The sequence below is a fragment of the Anguilla anguilla genome, chromosome 1 (genome assembly GCF_013347855.1).
Source record: "Anguilla anguilla isolate fAngAng1 chromosome 1, fAngAng1.pri, whole genome shotgun sequence".
NCBI lineage: Eukaryota > Metazoa > Chordata > Actinopteri > Anguilliformes > Anguillidae > Anguilla > Anguilla anguilla.
The window spans coordinates 14774094-14794141 of NC_049201.1; the positions used below are offsets into that span (position 1 = coordinate 14774094).

At 41.9% G+C, this 20048-nt stretch overlaps 1 protein-coding gene across 1 annotated transcript in view; it reads right to left on the bottom strand.

Moving 5' to 3' along the window:
- Positions 1-12666: 12666 nt before the first annotated feature.
- The window catches only part of nudt14 (nudix (nucleoside diphosphate linked moiety X)-type motif 14), a 30587-nt gene continuing 23205 nt past the window's right edge, over positions 12667-20048 (bottom strand). The window contains exon 5 of the mRNA XM_035392306.1: positions 12667-15633. Coding sequence (XP_035248197.1) covers positions 15384-15633 — 250 coding nt within the window. The 3' untranslated portion in view covers positions 12667-15383. The remainder of the gene's footprint in view (positions 15634-20048) is intronic.

Below are 20048 nucleotides of genomic sequence, written 5' to 3' on the forward strand. Positions count from 1 at the left end.
TGTTACGGGGCTACGGCCAAGCTCGAGGATGTGTTTCTGATTGGCAGCTGAATAAACCACTCACTGACTCGTGTTCTCACATTTGGTGAAGACCAATGTATGAGCCAACCAAAAACAGAGGGGGCGGACCATAACGAAAAACTTTATTCTATTGGTACGTTGTGGTTGATTGTGCTGGCTATTTATCGATGCAATCAAATATGAAAACTGCATGTATTGGAAGCTATTTTTGTTTATTTCTTTAAACAATCCGCACAAAACTCTGTTTTAAAAAATAAATACCACTTTAATAAAAATGTGAATTCTCTACTCTCTCTCACACACACCCATATAATATATATATATATATATATATATATATATATATATATATATATATATATATATATATATATATATATATATATATAAACACAAGATTGTAATAAATATTAATCAGCAAGCATCCTTATAACACTGACGCAAGATTAGATCAGCCGCGGAGGATTCTGTCTGTGACTATGTAACTATTGAATTGAAACAAGAGAAATTGAAAAATATTGAATGCATTTTTACATTTTTATGAGTGCTTTTCTCATACTTTGTAAAGTATCAATGCAAAAAAAAATTCATAACAATTACGTCGAAATAAATTCTAAATAACAGACATAAGTACAAGTACCACACCTCGTTTATATTAACTTGCAATGATCTAAAATGCATTTGAGCCGTAATCACTAATTAATTGTTTAAATATAAAAAGAACAACATTGAAATAAGTACTATGGATTCGAGATCAGATCTGGGAGTCTATTGGAATAGACAGTGAAGTGGGAGCAATTACCCTGCAACAGTCTGCCGTAACGAAAACCAGCACCAACTCTAAAATACAAATTCACGTGGCTGTCAGCGCCCTCTTCCGTACATTTACACAATTCTTGAGCCAGCTAAAAATAGCTGCCAGTGTAGGACAGTATACGCAATTTAGGTTATATCTACTGAATATTAATGTATAGTAGGCTACACATTGCAACAGAAAGGGTGTTCTCCTACAGTCGTGGTATAAGCAATACGATGGAGAAAATTAGTTGCTTTCATCACCATTTGTACATATGCCACTTGTTTCAGTTAAAGCATGACAGACCTCTCAAAATGTAACTGTTATGCACTGTATTCGAAATCTGGAAGAGGTACCGTATTTAGGTACATTAAACATTACCATGACTTGTCTCCAATTATGTTTTCCAAGTAGACATTATTTAAGTTAGTTAAAACTCAATACCTTTGTTTGTTTACAAACGTAAATACCATCAGTCAGCTCTGCAGTTGGCTGGTATAGAACAGACGCAAAATGTCATTTAAAAAATCAGTAAACTGAAACAACAGCGTCTCTGTCCTTGCTACAGTAGGTGGTGTTGATGTGGAGGTGGGGAGAAAAGGCTTAGTGAGAAAGAGTAATACCTACAGTACCTGTTCAACTGGCACAGGCGGTGTGACAGAGTGGACCAGCCACTGTCTCCCTGCCTGCTGTAGTTGGATAAATGCCACTGAACGCCACACAAATAAATATAAAACAAAGCATAAGAAGTCCATTCTAGTTTACGTTCATACGTCTATGTCACGTTATTAGTTCAACGCGATTCCATTGTAGCGTACTAAAATTCAAGTTAATGCTGAAAGATGAGGAAGATGAAGATGGGCGAAAAGGGCGCAGCTATGAAAAGGAGTGGTGTGTGCTGTAAATCTCAAGGGAAACGCAAAGTGAATTCCTCCCCTCATCTATTTTTCATTCTCCCTCAAGGCATTGTGCACACTCTTGTAGCCCACACCAGTTCTCTTTTATCTCTATTCATCACTGTCCCTGACCCACTTTAGCAGTCAGCATATACATTAGATCAACACCAATGAAATGATATAATACCGGAGGCTGTGACAAAGACACTTGTTTCCAGTGAACTGGATTCTTTTTTCCAGTGTGGATATTCTACTACTTAGTTAAAATCACAAGTAGGCCTAACAATATGTGTTAGAAACACAGCTGACACATAGATAGATATGGCATTACGGCAAAGTATTTGTGAGAGATAGTAGAATTAAGGACTGCGCATGTTGCTTTTCATATTCAAAATTAGGTAACGGACAAATGAGAAATCCAGAAAGGAATACCTTTATTTATATATCGACACCTTATATCACCAGTTGCTCGGCATCTCTCTGATCTCCGCGCGCATGTAATGTGATTTTGCTTTGGAGCCCGTGAGCATACCGATGCAGGAGTGGCACTGTAGCCTGTAGTGTCTATCAGATCGCCTGCAGAATTGCCCTCCGCAGCAGATAAGCACCATAAAAGCGCCGTGCACCTGCTGTCCGGGAGCAGCTATCAACATTCGATCGTTCCTCGGGACATAGATATGGAATGTCTCTGGCAAGCAAGGCGAGGGGAAAGGAGGAGAGAGTGATGAAATGTATCGCACCTCGAATGAACACCTGTCTGTTATCTAGTAATTCTGTGTGAGTAACCCTAGATAAGGACACGTACCAAATTGTCAGTCGTGTTGTTTAATAGCATTAAGACACAGCAGACACAAAGAGGATAAGCATAAACCCATTCATTTTAATTGGTCACGAGAGCTTTGATGGCTTTCACAATCTCACATCAATGTATTATGACATACATGGAGCCTACGATGTTTTCCATTCAAGCCCTGAATGTGAAATTAATTAGATGAATGCCATGTTTTTTCTAACCCGAGTAACCTTATTGTAACTTCTTTTGGTTGCTGTCACAAGCAGAGTCGCATAGACGATCCTGTCAGCGATGCTTATGTCAGCAGAAGTCAGGATTTCCCAGGGGCTAAGCTGACAATTCTCTCAACAGTGCCGGCGCTAGTGTCATTTGGGCCCGTATGCGAAGCGGGTGAAATGGGCCCTCCACAAAGAACAGTACTGGGAAATTACAGAAAAGAGTTAACCATGACGTAAAGTATATGATCCCTTTAAACAGAGCTACAGTATCTCCGCTTTGACGTTAGCCTATGTACCAGAATGCTTTTGAAAACAGTCACGCAATAATCAGGTTACTTTCAGTGGTGTAGTGGGGATTTTTTTAGTGGAGGAACGCTATTTTAATTACGCCATCACACATCGCGTTATAATAATAATAATAATAATAATAATAATAATAATAATAATAATAGACTGTATTTATATAGCACATTATAATACAATGTCTTCTCAAGTTATGTGGGCATTAAGCATCTCTTATTTTGAGATAAAAACACTGATGGATCAACAAACAATTACAAATGCCACAGACCCACACAGACACACCCAACCAAATAGACTGTTAAGATAATCGGCAGATACAAAAGTGAGAAGGTAAACAAACTAGCTACTGTATTAAAAAAACTAACATCATCAACAACATTCATTATGCTACTGTGTGCAGCATTGCTTCATAACCACACAAATAATCCCAATTAATAACTGTAGCATTAGCAGACTGCAGAGTAGACAGACAGGATCCGCGAACTAACTCACTAACCGGTACACATAGTTGCCGTGCATGTTTGTTCTGGGATAACGTTAGCCTCCGTTGGAGTTGCATTTACCGTCGATGGTTCAGGCTCCAGGGAAGCCTCAGCTTGGGGTAACGTTACATCTGCCGATGGCATTACTAGCATCGTCTCCAATAGAAGCCGTGGGCGGCAAATTCGCCGCTGATGCTGCGCCTGTGAACCACGTTGAATAAACCTTTTTGGCATTTCTAGCCTATTTTTCTGTATTTTCAAGTCTTCTTTACTGTCTTTTCGCTTTTGAAAGCCCGATTTTGACTTCTGCATTTTTGAGAAATAACTGTCAAGAAACGTATAAACTAAGTTAGCTAACGTTACTGTAATCTATGTTCAGTGATGCGCGCAGCCGCGATCAAAAACGTTCAAATAATGACAAGATAATATTGAAAGCTGCTATTGGACAGAGACCCCCTGCAGAATGTCCTCATTATCAACATATTGTTCTCTGACAAGATAATATTGAAAGCTGCTATTGGACAGAGACCCCCTGCAGAATGTCCTCATTATCAACATATTGTTCTCTGATTAGACAAAATGTGTAGTTACTTTTCAGAGCTGAGATGTTGCGGGTATTTTGCGCAAAGGCTATTCAATGCAGTTCATCCACCATTTCAACGGGCCCTGTGGGCCCCTGGTCAAGCTCGGGCCTCTGTGCAATTGCATACGTTGCATACCCGCTAGCGCCGGCTCTGTCTCTCAACCTTCTGTTTTGATCTGGATTCACACCACTGTCTCCACAGCATTTTGACATGCTTTCATTAAGCTACTGTCAGCCTAAAAGAGGGCTCAGTTACTAGCCACCTCTCTAAATAAACATTCTGGCATAGTCCACCTGCACTGTGAATTTTGTTTGAAAAGAATGAGGAAATGTCATACGAGATGAAAAATCCAACTTTTCAAGTTTAGCCGAAGAAGCCTCAACCGTCACTTTGTGCCTGGTCAAGAGGTTTTTCAAGTGGAACCACACAGTGTTCATACCTGAAAAAACCATCAGATGTAACCGTCATACTAATGTTTCCCAGTGTGCACTTCAAGTCGCAAATGATATTTTCAGGCACTGGGAAATGTCTCCATTGGATCAGACATCCCGAAAGTCAGAAGTGCACATGGTAAAGAGTGTGAAGCACCAACACAAAAAATCTGTGCCAACAAGGGGTTGTGTTGGCACAGGACTGAAAATATAAACAGGTAATTTTTTTATTCGACACAAGTCTTAAGGTGTCTCACCTTGCACTGTCACAGTGCAACTTACAGGTACAGTACACATCTCTATGTCAAGCACACATTGGTGAGTGCTTGCCAAAAAAAAGAAAATGCCTGAAGGCAGAGCTGAGCATTAGTGTCATAATCTCTCGGCGCATAGCTTACATGCATTCTTGGTACGCATTTAAACTTGACAGAAAGTGACTTGACAATATCCAGATTTTCTGTCTCTCTTTGCCTTTGTCATACCTGGGAACGATTTCCTCAGCCGGATTGTGCAGTCATGCATCATACATTTACACAAGAAGAAATGGGTGCTCTATGACTGGGTTAACCCGCTGACCTTTGATTAATGTAAAACACTTGGATACCATCCCAAATTTCCCCTGTTCCCACCTGCCTGGGCTTTCCACCCGACATATTTCTACAGTTGAAGTGTCGGGTAATGGCAAGAAAGGAATGTCGAGTTCGCGCTTCCCTTGTTTCTGTTAAGATCTGAAGCCTGCAGCTAATTGGGGAAGCAATCATTAACAGGCATTCGCATCCAATAATTAACAAGGGACGCGCACGTTTCCGTAGAGTCCTCTGCTAAACCTCTTCGCTTGTTGAGTGTCACCGCAGTTTTGAGTCCAAATATAGGATTGTCTGTTCTTTTTTTGTACGAGAATGCCCTGAACACGCGCATAACCTGGATAGACTGCAGCGTTTCAGTGCAGTCTCTTACGCTGAGGCTGAAGTGGTGGAAGATGGTTTGGGACACTGATAGTTCAGGGGCAGAAAGGGAGTGTGACCCTTGTGTCACGCCCCTCTCTTGGTTTGCTTGGGCGTGGTACCTGTTTCTTCTCTCTCTCAATCACAGGTGGAATGCTGGCAGGTGTGTGTGATTGGGCTGATGGCTTCAGGCCTGGCCTCCTGAAGCATAAAGGAGGCGGCTGGTGCAGTGTGCCCTCCTTTCTCTCTCCCTTGGTCTCCAGCAGCCATGTTTTGTTGTTTTCAGTACATTTTACCATTACACAGTCCAATTGCACTGCACTTTACTTTAAGATTCCAATTGCACTGACACCTATTCTTTTTCTGTTAAATATTTTTGTTTAATGTTCGCCCTGTGTGGTCTCCCTTTTGTTGCATTGCCATGAGCCAGGCAAGTGTAACACTTGAAAGACGGACAGAGATAGCGGGAATATTCACTGACTGACAAACGATGTGTATCTTCAGAGACTGAAGAGGAACGTGACTGAGAGGGGTAGAGAGGATTTGCCAATTGATGGACAGGTGAGAGACAGGGGTGGGTGGAGACACTGACTCTCAAGTGGACATCAGGGACGCTGACCCTCCGCAGATTCGACTGGGGGCCGAGGGCCTGTCGCAGCTGAGCTGCAGCGCTCCAGGCCTGTACTGTAATAAGGACACACTTCATCAGGTGGCCTTTGTCATGCCCGAGCAGATGTTTCCTCCCAGGAAGCAGGTGTAGACGGTCGTCACCATTCATCTTTTATATTCACAGTTTTTATGACGACCTTATCAAACGCGATAAAGGGCCAGAGAGGGGCAATCCAAAGTCGGTGACTGGCTGTGTGTGGCTGTGTGTGGAAGAGGGGAGCATGCAATCACTGTAACATAAAAGGGCATCCCTTAGCTTAGCTATTGCTGTTAGGCTTGGAATATACATTAACTGTAGCTGTGTGTGTCTTCATGTTATAAGAGAAATTTACAAGCAATCTAACTTCAAGACCCTTATTTTCCCTGCTGATTACATTTAGTGTCAAATTAGATAGTTTACTGAAAGCATATGGGTATGGGTATAAGGAAAGCTACTATTGTCATAATTTGAAATAAAAACATTTTGTTTATTTGTGTAATACAGAACTTTTGATTGAGTGTTTATCAAAGTGCACACTATTGTTTATCATTTTCTGCTGTGCCTGAACCCCCACTCTGTCACCAAATCATTCCTTGTAGATGCAAGAGCATCTTTATAAGACGATTAGACAGATAGATAGATAGAAAGATAGATAGATAGATAGATAGATAGATGGATGGATGGATGCTTGCTTCAGCAGGTATTCCGGCCTTTGAAGAGGACAAGGATATCCGCGCTGAAGCGGACAAATGGCATACATGTGTGAATTACATCACCAGCAAAAAAAATAATAAAAATGATTCAAGTGAGTCATCACAGCACAGCTCTTGTCCAGTGGGATTTAGGGGGGAACTCCAAATATTTGTTTAAAAGCAGTTTGCTCATCCAGGAAATCCTACAAGCCACCAAATGCCAGCTTAACCCAAACTGCCTCTGGTATTTGTTTTTCTTTTTGCTTCACCCCCAAAGGCCACAACATTTCTGTAGCGTGAGATAGACAGAATAAACAAAGACTGCTGTCAACACCTGAGTCCTGAATTTAAGCCAAATCAGTTGAGCGTTGTATATAAAAGGTGGTTGATTACACCTTAATGGACATTGTCTTCTGTAAAATTTTGTCAGATTCGACTGTAGTATCTAGCAACTCAAAAGCAGAGCTGGCCCAGGTTTTGGTGGCCCTAAACTAAAATGTTGTTGTGGCCCAAACATAAAATAACTACTTTTTTAATGAAAGCTTAAATTGTTTTAAAAAATTGAATTGGTCGCTCTGAAAATAGTGTAGATTCACTTGCTGTTCTTAATTCTAGTTATACTAGTTATACACTGGTTCAGGATCTCTTGATGTCAGAGTGGGGTATTGGTAAGAATACACAGAATCCAGATATCCAGTTTATATTTTAATGACACACATAACAGAACATCATGAGCATGATTACTATATTTGAGGGTGTGATTGATTGGTATTGACACACACCACATTTATTAAAAATCCTCTTGGATTGTCTGTGCTGTATTAGGAACTTAACTCTTCAGCATGGGTGGTGAATGATAAATTGGGAGGGACACAGTTACATTTAAACTGTACCTGTGTCCATAACCTCATTGGCTTTAAGGTCAATGAGCCACAGTGAAGGATAGGTCAAAGGCAAATCAAGACTTGTAGTTCCATTGTTTGGGTGTGGTCTTGATGATTTATGACAAGCATTGTAAGTGACATAGGGGATGTTGCTGAGGAGGTAAAACCAGAAAAATCTGGTTTTTATGGCTCCTACAGTGAGTGGAGATGGTCAACACAGGGAACATACAATATGATCTTCAACGTGTGGCCCTTTTATACACCCTCATTTGCATACAGATGGAGAGTTTGGTGGAATCATATTGAATATCTTCCCCCTTTGTCCAATAATCATAGCTGGAGATGTGGGCACAATGTCTAATCTATGCCGGAAAGGTTTGTCACACCTGTGGGACGGGGACCAAGGCCTGGACTAAAGACGGGAGACCGACTGTAGAAGCCAGCACAGATGGCCTCACTTGTGCACACACAAAAGAAACTGTTATTAACCGATACAACAAATGACACAAGTCCAGAAATATGCCCCCCCCCTCCCCCTCTCTCTCCTTCTGAGGTGGGGGGGAACAGTTTCCACTGAGTGTTCAATAAGAAGCAGGTGGTCTGAAGTTAACTGGGTTCTAGAGTTATAAAATCATCAGAAACTTACAGAGCTGAAGGAGTGCAGGATTTACATACATTGATCCCACAGTACATGTTGGCCTTTCAACTGCATATAATCTACTGTGAATACTCATGTAGTTACCCATGTTATTAGTCTGTCACGCTATTCAAATCTGCTGACACAAGAGGTGTAATGTGATGGGTACAGGCAGGTGCACATGTTATCTTTAAAGGAGTCCAGCACACTTCCTCCACTCATAAAAGAATCACTCAGACTACCAATCACAGGGTGTCAACATAATAAGTCTCATTGACACTATACTTTATATAGCTAAATGTTCATGTTACACCTCCAGAATTGTTGAGTAAATTTATAACCAAAAATGTTTCACATGCAAAAAACAGAGATAAAATGCCCAGTAAAAATATTTCATGCAGTCTGGTGACAAGGAAGTATATAGTTATCTTGCTTGGAAGGTTTTTTGGCTTTCATGTAATATTCTCTCACTGTAATGTTCGCGCTGACAGACCTGTAACAGGTAGCTCACAACCATTGCGGCATACCAAACACAAAGAACATTTGGAGCAACTACTGTATGTCGATAATTTCCATTATTGCATTTTCCTTCATATTTTTAACCACTTTAAACAAATGCAAGCATGGTTTACAGAAAGATGGTATTGTTCTGCTGTGCTATTTGACGGCAGGCATGACCGACTGTGTGCTTTTCTGAGCCTGAATATTGCACTAGAAGTGAAAGCATTAAATAACCCCACTCAGCATCACATTGTTGTTGAATTATCTTGGCATGACTCCAGATATACCACAGTAAAATGTTCAAAATAAAAAATAGTACTATATATACATTTTCGAATCAAAATGAGAAAAAAATAGCTTGGTAGATGAAAAGTACATTTAAGGTGATATTTGTATCTTGAGAAATATAACTGTGGGCTAAACTGCACTGATGATGGTACTAATTAAAGGAGAGAAGTGGAATCCAGGAATATTTTTCATGTTGACACGTCCACAAATAGACCGATGAGCACCTCATGAACAATACAATAAGGGCAATGTCGCATGGCCCTCCGACTGGTTGTGTCCAGGCAACACGTCCTCAAGCTCTGGGTTCCAGGAGAAGAATTTCAAGGGTGAGAGGAGTGGAGAAGAGGGTAGAGGGGTCAAGCAGGTTTGATTGTTTCAGTCTCCGTCTATTCGGGAACAGGATCTCAGGCGGCACTCACAACACCCTCTCGAGATTAAACTCCTTATTCGCGTCTACTTTCACTTTCCTTCACCTTTCCTAAAACCACGCGGTAATGCTGCCACAGAATACCACAAATGTGAGGGTTGGATGATTACATACTGTAAAGGGAGTCAGAAGCAGTGATATCCTTATTTTCACTCCATTATTAAATGCACCATTATTAAAATGTCTGGGACAGTTTTGAGCAAATATCTAAGCAAAGTGTAAGCACATTAAGCAACTTTCCTATCAATAGCAAAAAGATTTTTGGATAGTTGCCGAAGGGATTAGCCTTTAAAATCGAGCCTATTTTTAAGGCCAGCTTTTAAAGACCAAAGGCCATGCCCCATGTATTAGTGGCAACACGGATGTTGATTTATTTATAATAGTAGCCGGCAAATTAAGTGCTTATAATGTGCACTGCAGACCTGTGAAAATAGACTGTAAATGTATAGGGGTGGAAAAAGCACTCAAGGGATGAGATTTTGCTACTTTAAGGTTGACCGTTTTCAAATGCAACTCTGCACCCCATTGCTAACACAGCCCAGATTTCAAATGAGATCACGGTAACCTCCACCCTCAGATAACTATTTTCGAAACTCAGATCACTTAGAAGGATTTGCAAGGTTTTGATGATAAATGCTTTGTATGCTTTGTGGAAAAGTTTTTTTTTTTTTTAACTGCACAAGCCCTGCAGACATCAGAAAATGTGGACCTTTTTAACAGAAAAGCTCAGCCGTTCCCTGCGGGGCTTTTTCCTCGTTTGTTTTCCGTGTGCGTTCCAGACCCGCGGTGGGACTGTCGGGATCCAGAGTCAAAGCTCTTCCCTGGAGCTTGTTTATTCAGCAGGTCCCTCGGCTAGAAAGACCAATTTTAAGATTGGAGACAAAAAAAAGTCCCGTGATGCAGAACAAACGTGTAACGAGCCGACTCAATGGGTGTTCGCCGGGCATTCTGGGAGTCTCATCTTTGTATTAATTTTTCTGGCATCTGTAAAGACAACTGGGGAGCCAGGTGATTAAAAGATGTCTTCACTACAGGGGTAGACATTTCTTACAGAGTTTCCTTGATTGTGCAATTCTTTTTTATTTTAATTAATTACTTCATTTATTTGGTACAGAAGGTTCTGTTGTGCCACGGCAGAGGCTGCAGCTGTTCAGTAATGGGAAGCAGAGGATGCTGGGAGTACCAGGCAGTGGCCAGGAGCAGCTGTTAATTTTTTTAATATATTTTTTTTTCTTCAGTTTCCAGTGAAATGGCAGAATTTCAAATAAAAGTGCATTTCATTTTCATTTTTGTTCTTCAGAGTAAGGCTGCCAATTCATCAGACTGGAGTTGGTTTCTCTTCAGCTCAAATATGAGAACCAGGACACGACTCCACAAATATCTGTGCATTTTTTTTGTGTTTAGTGACAGCCATGTGAACTAACCATAATGGAGCAGAAATCAGCCAGTGATACTCCAGAAATGCAACTAAGCCAGATAATTGCACTGTAGGGAGAAAGTCATGATGACCACACAGCCAGTGCTGGAATCATCTACCCTTGCTACTTACTGAAAATCGGTGCTGTTGGTGCAGAAATCCTTACAGAATATGGTCAGCTAAAGAGTGGACAAACATGTTAAAAACAGTACATTTTAAAACACATTTGTTACAGATCAAACAGGATAAAATATCAAAAGAGGCAGAACCGTGTAATTTTAGCAAATGAATAACAGTCTCAGACACAGGCCGTGAGTGTGTCATGTCCACTCCGAACGCAGCTGCTTAACACAGAGCGAAATTCTGGCCAGACAACAAACTTCACACAAAGAGAAACATCTGGGAGATTAAAAATGCAGGGCTTTGATTGTGGTTCTATTAATCTGGTGCCATGGGCGGTGGAACGAGGCCACGGAAACAGGGGGGCATATCGGTCGCCACTCCCGAATCAGAGGCTGTTTATTAGGAAGCCGCTGCAAGACTGGCACCCTGCCTGGTCTCTGCAGATGGGAGCTGGCAACCATCTTCTGGTATAAGACATGGTGCCGTTGTTCTCTGAACCCTACACTGTCCATACATAGGCCAGTTTGTGAGCCATTTCACATTTCACAACCTCTGCTCTTAATAAATGATCTCCACTGCATGATCTAGTTTAGAGCATTTATTTCACAACAGAATAGAAAGTGGACTTTCAATTGCATTTCGCACCATTTACCTGTACAATTTGGACTAGAGTTATATATTGTCATAGATCTATGATCTTCTGAAGTTGCAGTTCTACACACTTGATAACCAATCCACATGCTTATCCAACTTTATTTGACACCACCACCACCCACCACCACCCCCCCCCCCCAAAAAAAGCACAAGATACATAGCAAGCAGGCCTTGACAATTTAGAAGTCCTTGAGATCTTAGGCTGTTCACAGTCGTTCAGAACAACGCTCCAACTATAACAGTAAATGGAGTCCTTTCAAGCATAAGGAAATATGTCAAGGATGTCAAGCAGCTCTCCTCACTGTTAAGACACATTCAGCTGTTGTGTGAGGCTCACGGAGAGTGGTTGCTATAGAAAAGTCAGGGTTGTCTTTGGTTACTTACTGCTCCTATTCCCTCCAGCCGCCCAATTCACCACCTTCCCAGTGTTCCTCCCGTGTTCACGAATGAGACAAATATTCACTTAATGATTACCGCACCGCTCTAAAGAAAGAGGCAAACACAAACATCGCCATGGCAACTCGTCTTATCTGAACTCAATCCCCCAACATGGGAGGTGTTCCCCCTCTCACCTCCACCACCCCCCACCCCCCCCACCCCCAACACGAGAAGGGACGGCAGACAAATTACGCTCCTTTTGTTTGCGCTCAGATGTTAGCGGGCTCGATTCGGTTGCACGGGCCTTTGTGGAAGAGCAGAAAGAGGAAAGTAGAACGCTGTGCGTTTGTGAGACGGAGAGAGCAGCTACAAGCCACAAAGTGACGGTCTTCCTACATCATCGCATTTCACTTTCAATTGTTCGTTAGACTGTTTGGGGAAAATAGCCTGTTACACCTATGAGCCACTTGAGTTTGAGGGTATGAATCCCAGTTCAGTATACATGTGCATAAGAGAAAGGAAAGATGAGTATCAGAGGAACAATACAATCTAAGTGCAAACCCTTTTATTACAATTTCATTTTACTCTGAAAATCAAGGAAATATAGTACACATTCAATTCATTATTTGAAATTATGCTGCATCATAAAAAGGAGGTGTTAAAATGCAACAGATTATGAATACAAAATTAAGTTACAAACAGAAATATCACAAGGTAATAAAATTCAATTTAATTCAAGCACACACAGGTATTGATAAACACAAAAATGTTATAATGCCAGTTGAGATCCTTGCTTCAATGCTGCTTCTCAAAAAATCTCAAAACAAAAACAAATTACTAGTTAAAATTTAAGTTAAAAAAACTCTATATAAAAAGCTGACAGTAGTCTTAGATGTTGATTGTGATTTGTCAATTTTGTGCTAGATCTTCCTGGACAGTCTCTGAAACTTAATATTGGCATCTACAATAAAATGGAAAATGGATTCCACCATGACCATGCTAACAGGATTATATAAATAAGATTTCATTATGCAATGTCTGCTTGTTGCATCCCAAAGCAAACAACATACTTAGCCCAAAATTCATATTTTACATGCATTTCTCTTTCCTACATGCATTCAGACCACTTATTTAATTTGACTGGCTCGTGAACCAAATTATTTGTATCTTCCTCATTACAAATGTTTTATTTGTAAGACAGCTGTAACCATTACACAACAGTACAACAATGCCGATTTAAAGTGTGCTTTTGGTATAATTTAAAATCGTTTTTTAATACTGGTTAAATGCTGTGGACAATGATTAAGATGGATTAATAACATTTTTTTTTAAACCAGAGGGCTGAATATAGTGATAAAGTAATGTGTTTATATAAATACAGGGTCACAACCAGTGAGGCAGTTTGCCACTAAAATGTCAGCACATTTAAAGAAAAGTAGAAATCTAAAAACGGTGTTAAAAATCGAGCCGTTATACTTATACCCTACTGACTGTACAACTTTGACCTTCGGTTTGTGAACTCTGGCTCCAGTAAGGGCACACTGATGAGAACACGCCACCTGTACAACCAAGAAACAGCCCCGCCCCTTTGACCTCTTCTGAACCCAACAGGAGCGCTAATAACCCAGAAAGCCACAGACCCAAGCATACGCACAGATAGCACAGTGTGCCAACATCGCTCCAAAAGCAGTTAGTATTATTGCAGATAATTTCACTATTGCCTCAAAAGTAAAAAAAAAAAGTTATAGTAACTATGGGAATGTCAAAACTTTCAACATAACTGTACAACTGCGAACAAAGAAAGCCAGTACTTTTTATTTGAATTTGTCGAGTTAGGGGTAAAAAAAAAAATAGATTCATATGCAGTTTGAAAGCAACAACAGTTTATGACTTGTGTCTGTCATTGTTAATCTACATTTTTAGATTATGTTCATTATAATTTATCAGGTACTCAAGCAAAGTCATGCATCTCTTGAAAACTGTGCACAAATGTTATTCCAGCTATTCCTCCAGAGGAGGAACAATATCTTCAAAATAGTATATTGTCGTGTAATTCTGGTGATGTCCCCGCAACATAATTAAACTGCACTATTGTCTGATTGAACTTCATCACACCTTCACCCAACAGTTTGATTGATATGTGTCCCTGAATGTGACCAGTCCTCATACCAATATGACCTGAGAGAACAAGTGCTTTTTTTGTGTGATTACCCCCAAGTGCCATGAACTTACTTTCCTAGGTGAGCGCTGAGAACTGCTCCCTTACAGCAGATATAGGCTATAACCCATTAAGATTTTCTGTACAAAACAGGAAATTTAAGAAGGGGAATTATTCCCCATTTCCCCCTTAAGCTGGGGACACATTGCATGATTTTCAAGCCTGATTTGGCAACGATTGGAGATTGGGCAGTCTGCAGTAGTCCAGGGTAGTTTATAATAGTTGCACTGTCACAGCTGTTACGGTACGTGTGCAGGAGCGAAAGACTCAAACCTGCCACGTACGACCTCAGCCGGCAACGCACCGATTAAATCAAACGTCTGATTTTATCAGGGCTGGTCTTTGCATAATCCTCAAAACTCAACACTTCGAAGGCTGAGCTTAATAAACCTGTTTTCTGGAGTGCTAAAAATGAAGAGTGACTTTGCAAATCACAGCACCAACCACAACTGTCACAAGCTGTATGGGTTCCATGTTGATTGTGGCTTCAAAATATTGTGGGGGAAAAAAAGGTTCTCTGGAGTGCAGGTGTATCATGAAAAACGATGTTCTCGTGAGAGAACTGTGTCCGTCTATTTTCCATATTTTTGTGTTCCTCAAAGACAGCCACTGTTATGTGTGTGCTTCACATACGACAGAAAATGTGCAATGACATCAGTTGCTAAATAACTAAATCACTTGGAAAAATCATGTAATGTGTCCCCTTTTTAGTTGGACTGCTGCCCCAGTAAGAGGCAACCTCCAGTTGGAAAAACCGTTTATGACCTTGAACTCTTCATCTTATAAGTGATGGCTTATTGCATTAACAAAGCGCATTCGCTGCTCTAAACTCACAAATTCTTCAAAAAAAAGGACTAATAACAATACAAAGAATTACCACAGTGATAATGACAAGTGCAGTATGACACAGGCTTTTGTCCTGAAATGAAAGTGTGAAAAGGAAAGCAGTGACGACCCAAAAGAAACATATAACATATCAAAATACTCATAAAATGTCCGCCAGGAGACCCACCAATGGGCCGATGATAGGAATGATATGGGTTGTCGTTACACATTGGTGGAGATCTTGTACTTGGGAGCCATGTTGCTGTGGAACCACAGGAAGCTGAAGATGACGCCCATGGTTTTGGGGATGTTCTCGTCGTAGGCAAAGTTCATGGCCTCCTGCAGCGGCACCTTCACCACCTCAATCAGCTCGCCCTCCTGCGGCTCGCCCCCGCCCTCGCCCACGCAGTCCTCGTCCGACACCTCCACGTAGAACATGGTCTGCCTGGCGCCGGTCACGCCCACCCCCGACCTATAAAAAAAAAATACCATCAGATGGGAACCGCGAATTAGCCCTAAGCAAGTTCCACAATATGGGGCAAGCTCTGCTTTACAGCTGGAGGACAATGGTGTGCAGACCGGGCCCTCCACCAGGAAGCTAGGTTTTACTTCCATCTGGTGCTTCAAATCTTCGCTCATCTCCAGCTATGCACTTGGCTCACAGCTCCAAGTCAGCTGTTTTGATTCGGTTGTGTTCCATTTGAGGCGGGTGGCTGGGAAGATGGGGAGGTGGATCATTGTGAAAGAATAAATCTGGCATGGGGGTCCCCCAGCTCAACACCATACCTCTGGCTCAGTGTGGCAGTTGCCACATAGCACAGCGCTGCCACACTTCAGGTGTTGATTCACCTTTAAGGTTCGGTAACGAGGCATCGTCATGGAGATCTCTGATGAGGCCCTGTGGCTTTGGTAGGCTGGCAGAGAGAATCTTCAAAAAGGCATTCTGTCTTCACTGAGACCCCTGATTGTTTTAATATGCATTCTGAAGCGGAAACCTTTGAAGGATATTGAAATGCAGAAGCCGATAGCCTTTGCCATCTTATATCTCTGTTTAGCTCTACTCGGCAATAATGCATAAAGACATAACAATGCCCAAATACACTATGACCGGTAAGGTCAGAAACAGCCTGCATCCTCCCATGACCACAAAATGCATGGCTTTTTAGGGAAACATTAAAAAATGTAATGTTCTTACTATTAACATTTTTCAAAACATCTCGTGGGCGTTTGGGGCCCCTCTGCTCATCAGGGCTCGTTTCATTTTAAACTGTACAAACTGCCACTTCCCGCCTCTGCCCATGACCCTGCAAAATGCAGTTTTCTGAAGCTGCACCAATAACACTGCAAGACCATATCATAGAGAATATTTAGTGCATTTAAAGGGGAAATAACCTTTTTCTAAAGACATGCAGCTATTTATCTCCAACAAAAACCTGCAGATAAATAGCATCAGACAAACTTACATAAGCCCTTAATATCCATCCTTTGTATCTTTTGACTAACATTTTTTTTAATTAATGCGACAAATAAAAAAACCCAATAAAATAATTCATGTTTCAGAGCGACGGAACAAAAAAGCATTCCATTTCAAGTCCGAGCGCATTCCAAATAACCACCATAGACAAACACACGCCTGGCACCGACTTCGTTCTGTTTTCTCTCTCTCTCGTTTTTTTTTTTTTTTTTTTTTTTTTTGGGCTCTTGCTTAATCTCAATATGAGGAAATCCAATATCTGCCGAGAGGCGTGAAAGAGCGGAGCCCGGTCGCGGAGCCCGGTGGCGGAGCTGAACGTGCCCTGCCGCGCAGGCCGGGCTTGTGGCTGCCTGCAGCGGAAGTGCAGGTCTCGCTCGCTCGCTCGGCTTATCTCGGCCGCGACCTCATGGGGGCATGCGGGACGCCGCGGCGCCCACAGGGGAGGAAACCTAACACGGCTCCCGTGTGCGGAATACGAATCCCCCAAAAAAGCCCCGTGTTTTGCTGAGAGAGCGCAGGGCGGGCCATGCAGAGAGCCTGCGGGCAGGAGAACGTGAGGGCGGGGCACTGGTTTAGAAAGACGCCACGCCTGCATGCAGACAGGCCAAATCAGCGGCACTGAGTCATCCGAGTCACCGCCCCCTAACCTATCAGTGCGCTGGCACAGAGCTCTCTCTCTCCCTCCTCATCCGAGCACAGGCACAGAGCCATCTATCTTTCTCTCATTACAGCACCAGTACACAGCTCATGCTCAATTATACACAGGCACCACCCCTCACTCAAGTCTAAAGAACACTCAAAACTCAAGACAGGTTGAGAGAAAGACACAGACAGACAGACACCTATCCACAGACACAGACAGACGGACGCCTATCCACAGACAGACACCTATCCACAGACAGACACAGACAGACGGACGCCTATCGACAGACAGACACAGACAGACAGACAACTATTGACAGACAGACACCCATCGAGAGTCGCCTCTAATGACAGGACCCCACTGTCACCTGTTTTCCTAAGAGATGAAGAGATGCTGAAGATACACAGAAAAAGAGCAGGTCATACCACAGCCCTGGTTGCCTGGGAAACCCAACCTACACGTAGAGTGTTTATCACCTCAAACAGAAGGAGAAGGAAATGTGCACACTTACCATTTGCTCCACCACAAGTCTGACTTTTTTTTAAATATAGGGCTGGCTGTCCATATTTATCACCTCGCCCATCAACAGAAAGTATGCCTCACTAGATTTAAAGAAAACATTCCTGTCCATTTTCACATTAGTGGCCATATACTGTTTCCACACACAAGAAGATCCAAAACAGAGGCTTGTCCAAAAACATAATGCTGAGTTTAGCAGGTTACATAATAAAGTGCAGATGTGGAAAAAGTGAAAGATACAATGTTTTGGTCACAGATAGACCATCATTAGCATCTGATGATGTAAACTCCATATGAAATGCAACAAAAATCCTCAACTTTCCACACCCGATACAAGCTGGTGAGCTACCTAATATCCCAACAATATCATTATGCAATATCTGTTTTTTAATAGTTCTCAAAGGTGTTTTCACATAATGAACAGTCAACCATTTTAACAAAGGAATCAGCAGAGTATTGTATTAATGATGCTGACCTTTTAAGGTTTGTATAAACAATGTACAGGACTTCCTGAATTTTTAACACAACACTGATCAAGTGCATCATTTAAAACAATGCAACTAGCCAATGATGTTGCTGAATATATTAACATGAACAACACACCACCAAATACATCACCTCACCATCTGAATGGTGAATTCAGTATCTAACGACAGAAATTAAAGGCACCAACGTTTTCTTCTACATAGCTTTTTCAGCCAAGCATCTTTCTGACAGTGTTTCTGAAGAGGAAGGAGAGTAGAGGTAGTTTACAGATGGCTTATCTGAGCTGTGGTGCGGTGAGCAGTGAGAATTCTTGCCATGGCTCTGTGGTCTGCCTGTTTACAGGGATTCCTTTAGAGAGGCGCTGAGCTGGAGCCACCGATGGGCGATACCATTGTAGGTGTCTTATCAGGCAGACCTGCATGAACAGTACTGGGATGGGTCTCTCACACACTGACACACAGTCACACACACACTGTCACATACACACACAGACACAAACACAGACAGACACACACGCACACACACATGCATGCACGCACGCACACACGCACGCACACACACACACACACACACACACACACACAAACACACACAGACAATGTCACATACACACACAGACACAGACACACGCGCACACGCGCACACACACACACACACACGAGACCCCCAAGTGCTGCCACGCCATGCAGCATCACAGGAAACCAGAGCCCCAAAGCTCAGCTGATTTTACTCATGCCAAATGCCCTCCTGGCACACAGAACATTTTGGGAATAACGTCATAGGGGCATTTCTTGGGGGACAGCCATGGATCATTTCCTACACTCACTTAAGAACTTCATTTTTTATTTTGCACTTCCAAGTCTCTGAGCCCTTCACTGAAAAACACTTCTGCCACTTGAGTTCATTTTCAAAAGGCTGAACACTGTTGATGGACCTTTCTTTTCACCAGTTAAAAGAGACTTGTTTGTTGTTCTGTTTTGCTCTAAATTGTGGTGAAAGTCTCCACTTAATTGATTTAATAATTTAATTATTAATTGGATTTATTCTTTTGTATTTAATATTTATTCGTTATGCAACCCTTACTGTGATGATTCACTCTGCATTCATAGTAAATTGGTCCACACAATGACAAGCTATGCAACAGAGAATTTGCCATAGATCTACATGCATCTGAGCCCATCTGGAGTTCATCCTCCAAATTATAATACCATTTAAGGAAACAAACTATCCAGAGTGGGCATATTTGTGCACACAATCATGAATTGCTATTCTAGCAATAAAAAGAAAATAACACAACGTGATGTGAAAGTGTGCTATTGGCACGTTTCAGACGATGCTGTTAAAAGTGGGCGAGAGATGGCAACTCATTCATAAAAGCACCTGTTACTCCTGACCCGGGTCCTCTGCAGACACGCGGAGATGAGCTCAGCTTAAGGACCCGCGCTCACCCATAAATGCTTGTGTAGTGACGAGAGGCCATTTCAGAGGCCCGACTGTTTGATCACATGACAGGCTGTTGACAGGACCGCCCGTCAAACCCAAGAGCATGCGGTGGAGGCCACAGAAGGCTCTCTGACGGTGTGCAGTTGCATTGTTTGCAATGAAATTTCACAGGATGACCTCCACATTACCAGAGGTGGGCAAACATGTATATGTAAAATACGTATTTGTTTTGGATTCAAATACTTTTCAACGCTTTACTTGTCTGGTCTATTGGAACCAATTAAATACTCTCAAAAACTGCAAAGCCCACCTTCTGGTCATA